We start from the raw sequence: 18,793 nt of genomic DNA, 5'->3' as shown, positions 1-18,793 counted from the left end.
GTTTTACAAGAGACATAGGCAACTATAATGCAATGCTGTAAGGAAATGCCTCCTTGGCATGGTTGCCCCCTGACTTTTTGCCTTTGCTGATGCTATGTTTACAATTGAAAGTGTGCTGAGGCCTGCTAACCAGGCCCCAGCACCAGTGTTCTTTCCCTAACCTGTACTTTTGTATCCACAATTGGCAGACCCTGGCATCCAGATAAGTCCCTTGTAACTGGTACTTCTAGTACCAAGGGCCCTGATGCCAAGGAAGGTCTCTAAGGGCTGCAGCATGTCTTATGCCACCCTGGAGACCTCTCACTCAGCACAGACACACTGCTTGCCAGCTTGTGTGTGCTAGTGAGGACAAAACGAGTAAGTCGACATGGCACTCCCCTCAGGGTGCCATGCCAGCCTCTCACTGCCTATGCAGTATAGGTAAGACACCCCTCTAGCAGGCCTTACAGCCCTAAGGCAGGGTGCACTATACCATAGGTGAGGGTACCAGTGCATGAGCATGGTACCCCTACAGTGTCTAAACAAAACCTTAGACATTGTAAGTGCAGGGTAGCCATAAGAGTATATGGTCTGGGAGTCTGTCAAACACGAACTCCACAGCACCATAATGGCTACACTGAAAACTGGGAAGTTTGGTATCAAACTTCTCAGCACAATAAATGCACACTGATGCCAGTGTACATTTTATTGTAAAATACACCACAGAGGGCACCTTAGAGGTGCCCCCTGAAACTTAACCGACTGTCTGTGTAGGCTGACTAGTTCCAGCAGCCTGCCACACCAGAGACATGTTGCTGGCCCCATGGGGAGAGTGCCTTTGTCACTCTGAGGCCAGTAACAAAGCCTGCACTGGGTGGAGATGCTAACACCTCCCCCAGGCAGGAGCTGTAACACCTGGCGGTGAGCCTCAAAGGCTCACCCCTTTGTCACAGCCCAGCAGGGCACTCCAGCTTAGTGGAGTTGCCCGCCCCCTCCGGCCACGGCCCCCACTTTTGGCGGCAAGGCTGGAGGGAACAAAGAAAGCAACAAGGAGGAGTCACTGGCCAGTCAGGACAGCCCCTAAGGTGTCCTGAGCTGAGGTGACTCTGACTTTTAGAAATCCTCCATCTTGCAGATGGAGGATTCCCCCAATAGGGTTAGGATTGTGACCCCCTCCCCTTGGGAGGAGGCACAAAGAGGGTGTACCCACCCTCAGGGCTAGTAGCCATTGGCTACTAACCCCCCAGACCTAAACACGCCCTTAAATTTAGTATTTAAGGGCTACCCTGAACCCTAGAAAATCAGATTCCTGCAACTACAAGAAGAAGGACTGCCTAGCTGAAAACCCCTGCAGAGGAAGACCAGAAGACGACAACTGCCTTGGCTCCAGAAACTCACCGGCCTGTCTCCTGCCTTCCAAAGATCCTGCTCCAGCGACGCCTTCCAAAGGGACCAGCGACCTCGACATCCTCTGAGGACTGCCCCTGCTTCGAAAAGACAAGAAACTCCCGAGGACAGCGGACCTGCTCCAAGAAAGGCTGCAACTTTGTTTCCAGCAGCCTTGAAAGAACCCTGCAAGCTCCCCGCAAGAAGCGTGAGACTTGCAACACTGCACCCGGCGACCCCGACTCGGCTGGTGGAGATCCAACACCTCAGGAGGGACCCCAGGACTACTCTGATACTGTGAGTACCAAAACCTGTCCCCCCTGAGCCCCCACAGCGCCGCCTGCAGAGGGAATCCCGAGGCTTCCCCTGACCGCGACTCTTTGAATCCAAAGTCCCGACGCCTGGGAGAGACCCTGCACCCGCAGCCCCCAGGACCTGAAGGACCGGACTTTCACTGGAGAAGTGACCCCCAGGAGTCCCTCTCCCTTGCCCAAGTGGAGGTTTCCCCGAGGAATCCCCCCCTTGCCTGCCTGCAGCGCTGAAGAGATCCCGAGATCTCTCATAGACTAACATTGCGAACCCGACGCTTGTTTCTACACTGCACCCGGCCGCCCCCGTGCTGCTGAGGGTGAGATTTCTGTGTGGGCTTGTGTCCCCCCCGGTGCCCTACAAAACCCCTCTGGTCTGCCCTCCGAAGACGCGGGTACTTACCTGCAAGCAGACCGGAACCGGGGCACCCCCTTCTCTCCATTCTAGCCTATGTGTTTTGGGCACCACTTTGAACTCGGCACCTGACCGGCCCTGAGCTGCTGGTGTGGTGACTTTGGGGTTGCTCTGAACCCCCAACGGTGGGCTACCTTGGACCAAGAACTGAACCCTGTAAGTGTCCTACTTACCTGGTAAAACTAACAAAAACTTACCTCCCCCAGGAACTGTGAAAATTGCACTGTGTCCACTTTTAAAACAGCTATTTGTCAATAACTTGAAAAGTATACATGCAATTTTTATGATTTGAAGTTCCTAAAGTACTTACCTGCAATACCTTTCGAACAAGATATTACATGTTAAATTTGAACCTGTGGTTCTTAAAATAAACTAAGAAAAGATATTTTTCTATACAAAAACCTATTGGCTGGATTTGTCTCTGAGTGTGTGTACCTCATTTATTGTCTATGTGTATGTACAACAAATGCTTAACACTACTCCTTGGATAAGCCTACTGCTCGACCACACTACCACAAAATAGAGCATTAGTATTATCTATTTTTTACCACTATTTTACCTCTAAGGGGAACCCTTGGACTCTGTGCATGCTATTCCTTACTTTGAAATAGCACATACAGAGCCAACTTCCTACAAATGCCCATAATCTGGTTAGCTTTTAAAACTAGTTGTGGTTGTGAGGTAGGAATATGAACTTCTGGACAATCTGTCCAGGAGGAAAGAATGGCCCACAGTGTCCAAAGCAACTAATTGGCTTTTACTGCACTAGAAAAGTAGCAATGCATACAGCAACAAAATTTCAAGGTTTTCTTCAAGGTACTCAGTAAGGTACTTCCTCTTGCAGAGTGTAAAAGCCAGATTGTGAAGGAGAGGTGGATGCACTGAGGTCTAAGAAAAACTGCATAGTGCAGGAATCGTGTAATTGGCCTATAAGCACTAGCTTCTGTTGGATATGAAGTTGAGCGCTTCATTTAAATATACATGTGCCATGAGGCCTTCTTTAAATTCCATGGATACCATTTCTTATTCAAAACAGGTGTCCTTAATTAGGCGTGCAAAGGGGTTTGCATGCTGTCTTAATAGCCCAAACGATCCAGATGGTGTATTTAAGTTGCAGTGAATGCCTCTGAGCTGCTCCCAAAGAGAAAAATCAGTGGCAAACCAATAGGTCTCATCTATACAAGAGCTATTGGCTTTGTCAATGTTTTTTTGATATGTTATACATCAGTATGACTGCTGTTCAGCATGGCTAAAAGTTGGTGGTGGTGTGTGTCAGAGTAAAATGTTGTAGAATGAATTTGCTGGTGTAGAGTGTCAGAGTGGAGTAGGGGAATACAGCGTCAGAGCTGAATAGAGAGGAGTAGAGGTCTGTGGCTCACTGGCAGAGTGTGGTGGACTGCAGTGTCGTTGAGTGGAGTGGACTGAGGTGGCCGAGTGGATTAGAGAGGGTGGATTGAAGTGATAGGAATGGGGTGGAGTGGATTGGTGTGGATCAAATTGGAGTGTGGTTGCTTATGGTGGATTGGAATGGAGTTGGGCGGGGTGGACTGAGGCGGTTTGGAGTGCAGTGAATTGGAGTGGGGTGGATTAAGAGACTGGATTGGCCCAGAGTGGGATGAATTAAGGTAGATCGGATTGGAATGGAATGGATTGGAGTAGGTGCATTGGGCTGGTCTGGACTATTGGGGGTGGATTGGAGTGGGGCAGACTGGAGAGGAACAGATTGTTTTGGACTGGAGCAGGGCAGACTGGAATTGGGGCAGATTGGTTTGGAGCAGGGCAGATTGTTTTGGATTTTAATGGGGGGACTGGGATGTGGTGGATTGGTCGGGGGGAAGAATTGGTGTATACTGCATGATTGTATGTTAACAGTGTTGGAAATTACACATAAAAAAAAATGATGTGGCTTTGCAATATTTAGAACAAGATAACTCATCATTTGATAACAGTGCCCACGAGCAAAAACAAAACATGAGTGCAATGTGAGAAAATAAGACTTGGCAAAATTAAATAAAGTTAACATAGAAAAAATAATTAAAAAATAAATACATTTTGCAATTTGTCCTGTTGGGCAAGTTTTTGCCAGTCACACGCCTTCTGTTTGCAGAGCACTACAAGTTAAAAAGAACAAAATAGTACCTCAGTCACGCTGGGAGCAGCGGACACGCACTGATTAAGTTAAATCTGCTCAACAGAAATGAACGGGCCTGATGCTAGGCCTGCAGTGACCAACTGTAAAGAGTGCCATGCAAGCCAACAAATGGTAAACAACGGACTCCAAGCCCTTTTCTGTTAACTTAAGTAACTCACACGTGTGACGCATGGGCTAGTGCATTCCCTTGCAGGCTCAATCCTAAAAAGGGTACAATTGTGATCTTGGATAACACACCTGGTAAACCCTCAGGTCGGGCAGTCTCACAAAGTCCATGCATTAACCAAGTTCTTGTTTAGTAAATGGAAATTAAAAGGTTATTGAGATTGTGGTGGAGATTTCGGTTTATTCTCTTTTGGTTTGAAAGTTGGCAGCTACCAATTTGAACATTAAATACATCCAGAAACTGGCTTTATTAATTGTTAAACCCCAATTGTTTTATCTGCTGTGCCTTTGGCGTGACCTAAAAGATTGATACTGTTTGGTTTGTCTCAAGCCTTCTATGCTCCCAAGAAATGGGTGCTTTAGAAAACGTAAATACATAACGTTGATGTTTTCAGATTTGCTCAAACGCCATTCCCAGGCCTGCCCCAATGCCAGTGTCGCCATCTAGCCAAGACTATCTCCTAACCCAAGTATTCAGAAGATTTCCTCACACGCCACATACACACTAGGGTACCCAATCACTCAACCACAGCCAGGGTATTATATTCTACACCTATATAACCGGGAGGAGTGATTTTTTTTTTTTTTAAACATCCTTTCAATACCAGGAATGCAGCTTTATAGTTCACACATCTATTCCCTTAGCCAGATGGCCTCATTCTACCACATACAGGACTCCCCCCCCCCCCCCCCCCCCTTCTTCATCCAATATCAGTGATTATCTCCCACTCATTGAAAACGCTACAAACCAGGAACAGAATCCACACCCTTTCCCCCAAATACACCAAGAACGGTTTACTCTCCTTCTCGACATATCCATAAGACCCCCCCTCCAGGAAACCTGACAGAGTATAAACTTACTCAGAATCTATTGTTATCACAACAGGTTAATTCTCCTCTCTATGAAGGGATAATCAACCTCATCTCATCCTATCCCCAAAACCATAATCTATCCTGTGTGGGGTAGAAGAATCTAGTCGGCCACCAAAAATTTTTTTTAAAAAACAAGCATTTGCAATGCAATCGGTCTTGTGTTTGCTTGCGTTAAATCTATTGGCATTGTAAATTCATATCTGGGCTTTTCTTGCCACATAAATTGGTCAATCTTGCCTCATAATTTGGTTGTTTCCTACCACATAATTCCAGTGGCCCTGCATATAAATAAAGCACTTCAATTTAACTTCTTCCTCTATCTGCAGCAAAAAAATAAAAATGTTGCCATTAAGCATGGCAGGTTTAAATTAAAATGCTAATTCCAAACGAAAACTACTTTCACCACCCCACCATCAGAGTTGCTGGCTGACTAACAATTCCCCCCAAAAAAGACACAAGACAGCCATGGAGGAGTAACAAGAGAAATAAACTAGAGGGGTCACGCAAAAATACATTTTCATACTCAGCTTTTCTTATAACACCCATTTCACAATAAAGCATATGTAATATCAGCACAATGTATCGTGTTCATATACATAGTAATGTGTATTTCACACTATCTCAGTGGGCAGGAATAATCGTAGGTAAAGTACAAGCATGCAAAACTAATAAGTAAAATAAAGAAATTGCTTCTAGAATAAACACTGAATGAAGTTATCCTGAACATTTAAATGAAACTTAAAAATATAGAACAATGTTTTTAAAGAATATGCATTAGTTGTGCAGTGAGCGGAATAGGCTGCTAGGGACAACCACACAACACCAAGCGTGCAGGTGAAGAGCTAAGGGCCCACGCAGTGTACTGCTAGCTAATTAGTAATAGCAGCATAAATACACCTTGAAGCTGTGACGTTTCTTTGAGGCGGCCCAGAATTTGAAAGTGCATCTCCGAATTGTGACACGTCTCCCTGAGCACTGCTATTATGCATTCAGTCACAGGTTGTGGTCTTCCGAAGAGGGAAGGCCACATCAGATGTGAGCAACATAGCATCCTAATCATAAAAGAGTCAGTGATGCTGAGCTAAGTCTTTTGAAAACAAAAAAATACCACGTCTACTGGCTCACAGAACAAATACATAGTGGAACAAGCCAATACATGCAGCAGCGATGGCGCCGGCCTTAACAGTACACCACTGGAGCAAGTCTGTAGACAGGAAGATAATGGGAACAGTTTCATAGAAGAAACGGGCAGCATGCAAGTGGCAATGTAAATGAACCACTACAAAGGAAGCAAAATAAAGAGACCTTAAGTTAATATGTTGTGGCAGTGCAAATATACCTAGAGACTGCATACTGCTGGCAGTGAGCACTTCACATGCGCTAATGAGGGTAACGTCCACAAAGTGATTTCCAGCTGCTGACATTGGAGCCAGGTATCAGTCCCCTGATGTAAGAGCAGCACAATTGAGGCCACACTTAACCAAAATCTTAGCATACAGCAATGTGATTCAAACAGCATTTGAGCTTATGGCTACATCTGGCAACATTTAAAAAACAAGCAATGAAACAGTATTTAACATGCTGCAAAGGGTGCGTGGTTAGAGCTGCCGACTCAAGAGTTCAGGTCACTTAAAATACAAGCAGCGATCTTGGGGGGGGGGGGGGGCGGGGTGAAGGGTGAGGAGAGACAGCAAAGGGTGAGCAGGAAACAACAGGGAATGGTGAAAATGAGCAACGCGCACCCTTTCTGGGATCACAGGAGTGGAAGGGGCATTCCACAGCAAATGTCAGGAGAGAACATGTATTGCTGCTGTAAATGAAAGCTTAGAGCATCTGAAAACATCCTGTGCTCGTGCTCTTAGGCAAATAAACAAGAAAGTGGGTGCCATGCTGAAACATGGAGCGTGGCGCCCGTGTAGATACAAGTTAGGCATGTTTTACAGCTGTAAACGAAAGAATTTGTTCGGAGTGATTGAAAACCTCCTGTGCTCGTGCTCTTAGACAATTAACAAGAAAGTGGTTGCCATGCTGAAACATGAAGCGCATAGCCTGTGTAGATACAAGTTAGGCATTCGGCAGGAACAGAAAACAAGAAAAAATAAGCATTTGGAACGCAATGGTGTCATGTTTGCTCGAGTTAAAGCTCTTAGCGTTGTAAAATTACTGACTGGACTTTTATTGCCACACAAACTGAAAACAACAAGGGGAAAAGCGGAAGAGAGCAAGAGCTATCTGGCCCTGGAAAAGCCCCCCCTCTGTTTTTATTATGTTTGCAGAGGGAGCTGGTGGGGAGGAGGGACTGAACAAGCACCCACACTGTTGAGGTGAAACAGGCAAATGCCAAAAAAAAAAAAAAAGTCCCTTACAAAATAGATAAACAGGACAAAACGTAATTACACAGTACTTTGTGCTGCTCCCAAAGTGAAAAAGGCAGGACAAAGAGGCAGAATTGACCACTAGCAAGCAAGGATTTTTGAAGGACACTGCAACTAACAAATCAAATAGCTTTTCTTCACAGTAAAAGTATACAACATGTTGAACGCTAATGCTCGACCTAAAAAAGGAAGAACTTCCCCTAGTCAAACATGGGGGATAATCTTCACCAGTGCAGAAAAAAGGAGGACACATGCCCCTGGTGGATTTGGAAGCTATTGTTGAGGTAACAATGCTGTGCTCTGGTAAAATATGCCTCGTCACACTCCAGACTGCCAACACCAGGACACATTCCCCAGCAGACATGTGCTTTATATTCAGAAAAACAAACTGCATGGGTTGAGGTAGTCCTATTATTTCAGTTCCAGTTCTTACCAACACAAGAGTTATTACGACTTTTCGTTCAAGTCTTAACCTGGATGGGAGACAGTTGAACCGGATGACAATGTCAAAGAAACTAATGCTCTGTGCCACTTTACAGGTACTTGAGAGAAACTATGGTTTTGAGGTCAGTTTTTTTTTTTTACTTTCCAAGTGCAGTATGTTAGTGATAGGGATACACTGAAGAAATACTGTATGTCTACATGGAGGAACTATACGAGTACCAAATATACAAGAGATAAAGGGCAGAATGCTTGCAATATGTCTAACCACTGGCAATCGCTCGGTAAAGTCCTGAATCCATTGTTGTTTTGCCTGCCATGCAAACTCGGTTGGGACCCGAAGAAATGCAAATCAGCCTTGGCCCTGCTCGAAAAGGAAGTCATGTTCTAACCGTGAAGTCAGACCCTCTTTGAACATGAGCGTAAAACCAATTTCAACCACATTGGGTTAATACATACTTTATTCGTACTATACTAAGAAACTTGCTGGGTACACAGATCTTTGCAGCAGGAGCCTTAACTCGGAAAGATCTTTTAAAACGCAAACTCTGGACAATTAATAAACCAGAACAGATTTACCACCACATTTGCCCTTGTTACCAATTTCTTTGGTAGGAAAGAAAAAAAAAAAAAAAAAAAAAAAAAAAAAAACACACAACAACAATGTACACATTGACCACCACCAAACTCTCCTCCTAATGTCTCTGACCCTTAAGGTAGATTCTTTCTGCTATTGCCCCTTAACCACCAATGTACGGGTCCATGAGAATATTTCTTCCACTTTCATACGTGACCTTTACTCTTCGTACCCATACATATTTCCTTAATCACTCTCCTGCAACACAAGGGACAATCAACACTCTACTCCACCAACACAAGATATCTTCTCTCATACATAATGGTGTTCCTGTGCTCATTGCTCCCTGTCCCACTCCTTTCCAGCCCAACTCTGGGCTCCCAGCCCCCCTAAAACCGAACGACCGAGTCTCTCACAACGCACCCTGTGCCATGCCGAAAATGTAATCCCTCTTTCCATAGCAATCCTAAATGATATCAAATTGAAAATTCAATTCCTTCTGTTCATAGAACATTTTAACTCATTTCTATTTGTTTGATGCAACCGTATAACTCCTGCACTTACCCGCCGCTACAATCAAAGGGAACACGACCAGCAGCTTCATAGTTACGCGTGAAATAGGTTGATCGTCTCCACTAGACGCACTCAAACTATAGGCAGAAACCCGGTCCGGGTGCGCTGGGCCGCAGAGCAGGAAGTCAGCTGACTGCCGCAGCGCAGTCCGATTTATCGAAAAAACAGCCTAACCCCGCCTCAAGCATCAACTGACACTGACTCAGCAACACAACCCACTCGGGGATCACGTGCCATCCGCCGCCACCTTCCCTTCTGGAGAAAGTGCGTCTAAAACCCTGCTAACAGAAGCGGCCATCTTAAAATGCAGTGCCCGTTTTAGTGATCTAACAATTATCAAAAAAGAGTAAAAGTACAAGGGCATCTGCAAACTATGTTTCAGTTCCAAAAATATAACATATCTGCACCTATTTATTACAATACAGCCGTTATTACAATGTTCTCCTATCGTTAACTATTTAGGGTAAGTCCAGAAACTTTCAACCACTTTCTCAATCACTGGTTTCCTTCGTTTGCCCAACGTCGAAACCAGAGCTGCACGGAACGGAGCCATTTTTTCAAAGTTTCCCTTGTTGTCAACTGTGTTTAGTTCCCGTAAATAAGACTGCCCTTTTGACTTGGTGTTGTTGATTGTTGTCGAAGCCTAAAATGCAGTGACACATCAGTGTTTGATTCAGACGCAAAGTCGGTTTTGTCCCTTTCAAAAGGGTACAGTGGGTCTCGGGTAAGTCAAGCACACACCTGCGGTACCGTGAGTGATAGTATGTGTAGATACTATTTATATAGCGCTTTCCACATAAATCGTGAAAGTCTTGTAGTACTTATGGAAGCATATATATATATTTTTTTTAAAGAGACAGGACGGAGACAGGAATCTGACAAAATATTGATACATACACAGAAGGGTTACAATTACACCGTCCACCGACATAGATGAAAGACTACACTGGGCTGGGATCCGGTTACTGGAAGAGGCTGTGGGAACCAAATTCCAGTATTCTACTGCACCCAAATATTTTAGATCAACCAAAGTTCTATGGCAGGACCGGAGGCTCGATTATGCTTATTCTTTCTTTATTCAAACTCACAGAAGCAAATTAGAAGAACTACACCTCCACCCTATAACATCAAAGGACAGTTTCATCTTGTCCTCTTTCTTTGCTGCTCATGGCAGCTTCAGTTAAGGCCTCCCATTTTTAGGGTTGAGCCTGCTTATTGCTTGTGAGACGCTATAGTAGTTAGAAAAGGGCTCAGAGCCCCATCCATGTCACGTCAGTGTCTTTCATTGCTTCGTAGGTTTGCTTTTTAAAATCTGCTTGCTTTCATTAGTGGAAGGCTTGCATACGTCATGCCTTTTACCGGTGGTTAGCCCTCCTCGAGTGCAGCGAGCAAGTACTAAAAACATATGATGTTCCCTGTTTTCTGTCCGGTTTGTGGACTACTTTTTCGCTTTTGTCACAGCGCAATCTCGCTTGTTTAGCAGCGCGATCTCGCTTGTTTTTCCCCATTTAGTGAGGCAAGAAAAGTCTGGTTGGGAGTTTACAACTGCTAATACTTCTAACTCGGAGAAATGCGAGACCCATTGCATTGCAAATGCTTGTTTCTTATATAATTGTGTGATTATTTGTGGCACTGCTATTGTCGAGGTGCGCCTACGCACCGGTGTGCGCTTGTTGAAGCAGATATGTTAATTAGAAATTATTAATGCATGTTTATGCGTTTTGAGTCACAAGAAAGAGATAGAAAAAGTAAACATAGAAAAATTAATGTGCACGTTTGAAAATGTGCCCACGAAGAGTGGCTGCCAACTTACACAAAGTTGTACTAAAATGATTAAAAATGCGTGAAATATTGAAAATGTGCAATAACAGTGTAGGAATATGTCATATTAAGATGTATAACGTATGTTTTGCATTATATTATAGAGCTAACTTAGCCAGAGTTGTGGCCTAGTTTTGCCAGGCCTCGAGCAGCAGAAGAAGAATCATGAAATGTAGAAAAGCTAACATGATGAACTGACCATGAACTACTCTCTGTTAATAAAGTGTGCTTAGCTAGAATTTTCTGCAATGTACCGACAGACAGGAGATGAGGGGAGGGAATCAAAGTTACACCATACAGTGTGTAGAGCAGGCTAGATGTACTTTCCCAGGACTCAAACAATAGAGACACTGACTGGAGAAGAAGATGGAACATTTTCAATACCTGACGAGCCGGATGATGAGGACATCGTACTGTGAACCAATCGACAACCTGAGGGCGACTAAATATTAGAATTCATAGATTTGAAGAATTGAATGCATTGGGTAACTTCATATAAGGTGATTTATTGACCAGGAATTAGGGGATTGACTGGGCAACTTTGATATAATGACGTGACAGAAGTGGAGAATTGAGATGTTAGGGGCAGATTTCGGAGGAGAGACCTTATACGGAATTTGCTGCAATATTGGGGGAGAAGAGATTCAAGACTTTGTTATTGGGCTCATGCTCTTGAGAGCCTGATGCGTTGCTGATCAATTGATGACCTGAAGACGAAGACTGACTTTGTTGCTGGGCCATTCTGTGGATGGGTAGCAATGATAATGTGCCTGTTAACTTTTGTGCCTTTCTTTCTAGGTACCGACTGCGCTGTTAATAGTTTTTCTCCTAGCTAGAGTATTCCAAATTCATGTTCTAAATTGTTTTAGCATGAAGTCCCACATGCTAATGCTGATCTGGGTTAGGTAAGGTTCATTTCGGTGACGCTGACAGTGACAAATGATTGACGAACTGGTTGCTGAACTCTGCTATTAATGTTGATATATTCATCTTTGTTGGCTTATGCTGAAGCATTAGAGCATATGTTTTTTCAAGTTCTGATTAGATTATGTTATTGGTGGTCATTATTGAACTAATTCTGAGATGATTGAATAAAGTTTGAATTAACCTTATGGATTAGTATTGTAACTAATGGGAAAATAAAAATGGTTAAAACGTATATTGAGTTGTGGTTATTCATGAAACGTTGATATAACTGACTAATGGTTAACGATTTTCTTGGTGGATTTATTGATTATTGATAACATTGGTCACTACATGGCTAGGATACTCCATGTGAATCAAAAGGTTCATTGTCCTATACGCGTCCCTTATAAGTTCACTTACTAAGGACCAGGCCTTGTAAATTTACTTACTAAGGACCAGGCGCGCTAGCAGTTTTGGTAGCAGCTTGATGTTTAGTTTCCTTGGAGAACTAGTTATGTGGCAAATAATGGTCATGGTGGTAGTTTGAGTTAGGATTAGTTGTTCATTATTATTGTGATTTGGATTTTATTTTTTCATAATAGCAATTGTAGCGAGCATGATGTCCCCTTAAACCCAGAAATGACTTTCCCAGATCCTGGATCCAGCTAGTAAAGTTGGGTATGTTCTTGGCGTTCTAATGATAGTGTGAAAGTGGTAGATTGCGCTTGCAAAGGCTTATGAGGATCGCAGGTGAATTGTGACGTATGTGAGAAAAGTAGGGAGTTTGCGTACTCCAGTTGAGGTTTAGTAGGAGTGCGCGTACGCCACAGTATGAGAGTAGGGAAGTCGTCGAACTTCATATATGTGTGGCGCTTTGTGCTAAAAAATTGTCCACATGGTTGTTGGTGATGTACGGACCCTGCGTTGTCTAAGACTCCAGAGTATATTGAAAAGTGTAGGAGACACTTGGTTATAAGTTGGTATCGGTCTGGTTTAGTAGGTTGATTGGGCGTGGTCAACAAGTCTGTGTGTAAGATAAGTGAGTAAGATACATTTTCGACTGAGATTTGATGAGTCCTATGTGCACCAGGACAGACCCATTGATCAGTTGAGAGTGAAATTTGCGGGTCGAATTTTGCCTGAGAATGTGGGAGACTGAGAAAGAGGAATAGATGCATGAGTGAAAGGGCCATCAGTGAAAATCCGTAAGGTCTCTGAAGCGATTGTGTACCTTCCTGTAGTAATCCAGCAGGTTTGTTTTGGTTATTGGTTTTGGTTATTTCTCACAATAAGTTTGCATTAGTTTCGCGTGAATTGAAGATCAGGAGGATAAGCCACAAGACTTTGTCAGCCGCAAAGTGTGAGTGTGACGTCAGAGTGAGCCACGCTGGGATAGGTTGGTCAGTAAGAAGAGTCGCGAGCGGATTGGCAGCCATCTGTAAAAGGCAATTGGTTGAGTAAGCGGGTGAAAGGAATCTTGAGTGTAAAAGTCATGTCATTTCTTTATTGAATCGAATACACAAAAGATAGAAAAGATGAAGTTTTTCAAAGCGTTTAGGAGTGCCCTGAAGGGTGATACATACAGTGTGGGAGTCTAACCCACTGGAAAGTTCTCTGACATTTATTGTCATGGAAGAGCAAGGTGTTGCGCCATGTCTTTGGTTAAAGCAGTGGTGCAAATTGACAGATAAACAGGGAGCTTTAGCGTTTCCAGAGAATGGAACGTTTAATTTGAGAATTTTCAATCAGTTGCAAACGACACTGTATGAGACAAAGCCACTTCCCAGACCAGCACAGTTTGAGGCATTAGTGGTTTGGGAGCTCATAGCAAGACAGCAGCAAGAAATGAAATTCCAGAGGAGAATAAGGAAAGTAGAGAAGTCTTTAGCAGAGGCGAGATGGGATTGGGAACAGAAGAAGTGGAGGATAGAGACATTACAGGGTGTTAAGTTGTTTCCTGCAATTACAGAAGAAGATGAGTCAGAAGAGACAGAAGATACTAGCAAGGGTGAAAAGAGTTCGGGGGTAAGAAGAAGAAAAAGACTTATGTGGAAGTAGAAGATTCAGATGTTGAGGATCTTATTACTCAGGTGTTGAGGGACCAACCTCCACCATATGCGGCGCAGGAAGGGGTTCCAGGTACTAGTTCTGCTCCACCTGCCCCAGCCCAAGTGTCGGGGACAGTGGGACCAGTGCAGACAGATAATGGACAGGTACAAGGGGTAGTGCAGAGTACTCCTAATGCAGTGACTACTTCGGTGGTCCAAGCGCAGATGTACCCACCACCGATACAGAAAATGTATCCAGAAGTACCAATTCTTGAGACAACTTAAACTTAGTGGTTCCTACGGAGCAAGTGGTTCCGAGGCCAATGCTAATTCAGACAGAGCCGACTACAATGTTGTTGCCTCAGGCACAGCTAGTGGGTTTGCCGAAGTTCACACCAATGACAGGGACACAGTCAGATGTGACACCAGTGATGCATCAGAGTATGGGAGTAGCCCTCCACACAATGCGGGTGTCAGAGCAGCACCAGATGCAATATTGCTGCCAATTGCTGTTGGTCCAGCGGTACCATTGTTTGCACAAAAGAAGCCGATTACAGGAGAACAGGGTGAAATGTCACAGAGCCTCGTGAGGATAGGGGGGAGAGATCATGTGCAGGTAATATCTATGGGACAGACTTTTGATGGATCTAGCCCATTAATGGACCTTAGTCTACTTGTTGCACTTCCAGATGCGGTAAATGGCCAAAGTGTAAGTTAGAGCTTGAAGCTTTTGACGCTGCAAACCCCAGGTGCAGTGGCACAACAGGTGCCATTGCTGAATGCAAGCAACATCACGTTACATGGATTAACAGTGCAGCAATTGAATGAGTGGTTAGTCTGAACACTCCTTGAAATACATCCAGGGGTGAAGAACAGATTAATCGTGTAGGACTAGCTACAGAGATAACGGAATTAGTTGAGGGATCGATGGGAGTGAATAGGTTAGAATCCTATACAGAAGAAGAACTGAGATATATGTGTATGAGAATTACAAAAGAAGTGGGCAAGATACACCAGAAATTGGCAGATTTGGCAGATAAACACAACATAGAAATTCAGAAAACAAAGCACTTGAAAATGAGTTACAGACTAGATTTTGAGGCAAAAGATTTTGAACACATGAGGTCAGCAGGAATGAAAGCGCATCTCAAGGAGTTATTGCAGAGTGCTCAGATTTAGGGTGCATTAGAAAAGTGGGAAGGCGGATGGGCAAAGAAGAAGGATATATGGAAACGAGATTCACAAGAAGGGTCTGAGAGTGTCCAGAAAGAAAAGGATCCAGTAAAGATTTTACCAATGAGGGAAATTCCAGGAGGGCAATTTGTTCATGTTCCTTGGCAGCAGACAAATAGATTTGTAAAACTTTCTAAATGTCTGTGGGAAGACTTGAATACTTTGTTGGAGATAGTGGTTCCAGCTGACTTGTGGATTGAGTGCAAGAGAGAAGTGGATTTGCCGACAAGTGAACCAGAAAGAGATAGAGTTACAGGTGCACCATCACCTCAAGTGATGAAACATTATTATAAGGTGATTGAGTTCCTGAAGACGAGAATTTTGCCTAAAAATATTGATTGGCAGAGAATTGACAGGACAGTGCAAGAAGTAAAGGAGTCGATACATACCTACTATGAGAGATTGCTAAAAGCGTTCAAGGATTACAGTGGCAAGGAAGCAATCAAACCGAAAGACATGTTGCACTTTGTGTTCAGGTTTGTGGAAGGATTGAGATATGAAGTAGGTCAGATGATTAAGAGTCATTTGATTTGTTGGCAAGTGAAACAGATTGATGAGGTGTTGCAGTATGCAAAATACTGTAGTGATAAGATTGAATTGAAGCAGAAAAAGTTGAAGGAGAAAGCGATGGTGATGCAAATTAAGGCAGCTCAAACAGGAGTGCAAGGAGCTTTAGTACAACAGATGCCGCAACAGCAGGGAACTGTTATGGTCCAACCTCAGATGAGAGGTAGGGGTCGTGGAACCAATATGAATTTTCAAACCATGCAGCAGGTGCAAATGCCTTGTGCACAAGTGATACAGTTGCAACCAATGCAGCAGCAGGTTCCCATGGTACCTAGACAGCAAATGCAGATACCTCAAGCCCTGATGGAACAGCAACAGATGATGCTTACTCAGCAGGTCACACGTCAGAGGCAAGAGAGAAGTAGTGACACAGTGCACCAATTCCCATTACATAGTGAGAATGAAATATACGATGAATGCATGAGTATTAGTTCGGATGAAGAGCCATGTATGCTTGCAACCTCATTGGAATTAATCAACGAGGACCTTTTGTGAAAGGGAAGGTAATGGGTCACAGGGTCTCATTCTTAGTGGACAAAGGAGCTACACGCTCTACAGTGAGAAGTGCAGAAGGTCCAAACTTACCTCTTTCGTGTAGAACAGTTGAGGTTGTTGGAGTAGCAAGCAGACAGCTGATAAATCCTATCACATATCCAGTACAGGTTGAGATTGGCAACTTCCAGGGACTGCACAAGTTTGTAGTTTGTGACTCGAGTCCAGTATCCCTACTGAGAAGGGACTTATTGTGCAAGACCAGATGTTCGATTAATTGTTCCACTACTGGAATAGCAGTTCAGACAAATAGTGATGATGAGGAACAACAAACTCCTGAAACTGAGAATGAAAACATTAATGAAGAATACCCATTGATTGAGTTTTTCCCGATGTTTACTGTGAAAGAATTGCATGCAGACTTGCAGGGGACAGTACAGGAAAATGTGTGGGACCTGACAGGTAAAGAAGTGGGTTTGATCAAGGGAGTGGAGCCAATTAAGATCACCTTGAAACTGAATGTAGTGTTTCCGCAGCTTCCACAGTATAACATGGCACAGGATTTTCTGATGAAAGTGGCGCAGATAACTGGAGATTTTCTGAAATAAGGGCTTTTGAAAGAAGTGTTGAGCAGTCCATGTACTTCACCGATAATGGGGTTGAAGAAGCCTTGTGGGAAAGTGCGCATTGTGCAAGACTTGCAAAAAGTGAATGACATGGTGGTCAAGTGTTGTCCTATATATTGCTGAACCCAGAAGTAATAGTGTTTCAGATTCATTGCGATGCAGAGTGGTTCACAGTGGTTGATTTGTCACAAACTTTCTTTTCTGTGCCTCTTCATGAGGATAGTCAGTTTCTTTTTAGTTTTAAATTCCTAGACAGAGTCTACAGCTGGTGCAGGCTTCCACAAGGGTACACTGAGTCACCGTCTCGGTTCAATCAGATTTTGAAAATGAATCTGGAGTCGTTGGAACTACCGTACCAATCGACTCTAGTGCAGTACATTGATGACTTACTGATTGCATCCAAGATAAGGGACGAGTGTAAGTATGACTCGATTGCGCTATTCAGACATTTCGGAAAATTCAGACATAAAGTGTCACCTTTGAAATTGCGGTACTGTCAGAAATCATTAAAATACCTGTGACACCAAACTGGGAAGGGGTCAAGGAGAATTTCCAGAGACAGGATTACAATGATATTGCAGAGCAGTCCTCCGACTTCACAGAGAGATGTCAGAATGTTTCTGGGAATGGTAGGTTATTGTCGTCAGTGGATTCCAAATTTTGCTGAGATTGCCAAACCATTGCAGCAGGTGACACACAAGGAGGTTACAGATCCCATTACACTAGATCAGGATCAGATGAAAGCGTTCACTGAGTTGAGAGAGAGTTTGTGCAGAGCTCCAGCGTTGGGAATGCCTGATTATACAAAGCCATTCACATTGTTTTGTCATGAACGTGATGCTTGTTCTTTGTCTGTTTTGACACAGGTCCATGGAAGAGCTTATCGCCCAGTAGCCTATTTTTCAGCTACCTTGGACCCAGTTGCAGCATCCTTTCCAGGTTGTCTGCGTGCCGTTGCCGCAGTTGGTCAAAGCCTTTCTCAGTGTGAGGGAGTAGTGATGGGATACCCCCGATGGTAATGATTCATTACTCTGTTGAGATCTTACTGACAAGGACGAAAACACAGTATTTGACTGGTGCCAGATTGACAAGGTATGAGACGAGCATTCTAGGTGCTCCAAATGTAACATTGAAAAGATGTACAGTGCTGAATCCGGCAACATCACTTCCAAGTGATACTGTTGAAATTGAAAAATAGGAACACATTGAGCATGATTGTCTCGAGGTAACTGAGCTATGCACTAAACGAAGACCAGATATCAGAGATACCCGATTGGAAGAAAATGAATGTAGACGGGTGTCTTCCACCGCGCCTACAGACTCCTCTGACTGGCGCCGTTCGCGCGCGTCGGAGAACTGAGTTTACCGTTCCCATTGCAACATGGGGACGGCAACAGACGCCTGGGACTCGGATTTCCAGGTCCCGGGCACAGAAAAGAAGGACGGACTCGAGAAGGAGGGGGAGGAGTTTCCCACGGCGACGGACGCGTGGGGAGAACACCGAGAGCTGGAGAACGCGGTGGCAGCAGCAACAGGAGAAGGCGAGACCGGGAAGCCGGAGCTTCCCAAAACGTGGGCAAGATTCAAAGAAAAAGCCAGCCAGCAGGAGATGAGCACTTTCCGCCACGCCCCAGGAGGGACGTGGCTAAACAAGGTACGGTCCTTGTTCCAAGGACACAATAACCTCACAAAAACCCAGAGCACAGGGGAGAGGGGAGCGAGACAGGAGGGGAGGGTGGCGGGGGGGATTGAAGGGGAAACCACTACTGGTACTTATAGGCACAGGGAAGACCGACCTGAGTGCTAGCAAGGACCTACAGGGGAGCACTAAGGGTGTTTGTGTGCAACACAGATGT

General features: G+C 44.2%; 1 protein-coding gene across 1 annotated transcript in view; it reads right to left on the bottom strand.

Moving 5' to 3' along the window:
* PSAP (prosaposin) overlaps nt 1-9,552 on the bottom strand; it is a 278,471-nt gene extending 268,919 nt beyond the window's left edge. The window contains exon 1 of the mRNA XM_069240560.1: nt 9,236-9,552. Within this exon, the coding sequence (XP_069096661.1) occupies nt 9,236-9,275 (40 nt within the window). The 5' untranslated portion in view covers nt 9,276-9,552. The remainder of the gene's footprint in view (nt 1-9,235) is intronic.
* Nucleotides 9,553-18,793: the final 9,241 nt, after the last annotated feature.

This window comes from Pleurodeles waltl, chromosome 6, assembly GCF_031143425.1.
Source record: "Pleurodeles waltl isolate 20211129_DDA chromosome 6, aPleWal1.hap1.20221129, whole genome shotgun sequence".
NCBI classification, from domain to species: domain Eukaryota; kingdom Metazoa; phylum Chordata; class Amphibia; order Caudata; family Salamandridae; genus Pleurodeles; species Pleurodeles waltl.
The sequence above is the reverse complement of the archived record's forward strand: the minus strand, read 5'-3'. Positions and strand labels throughout refer to the sequence as shown.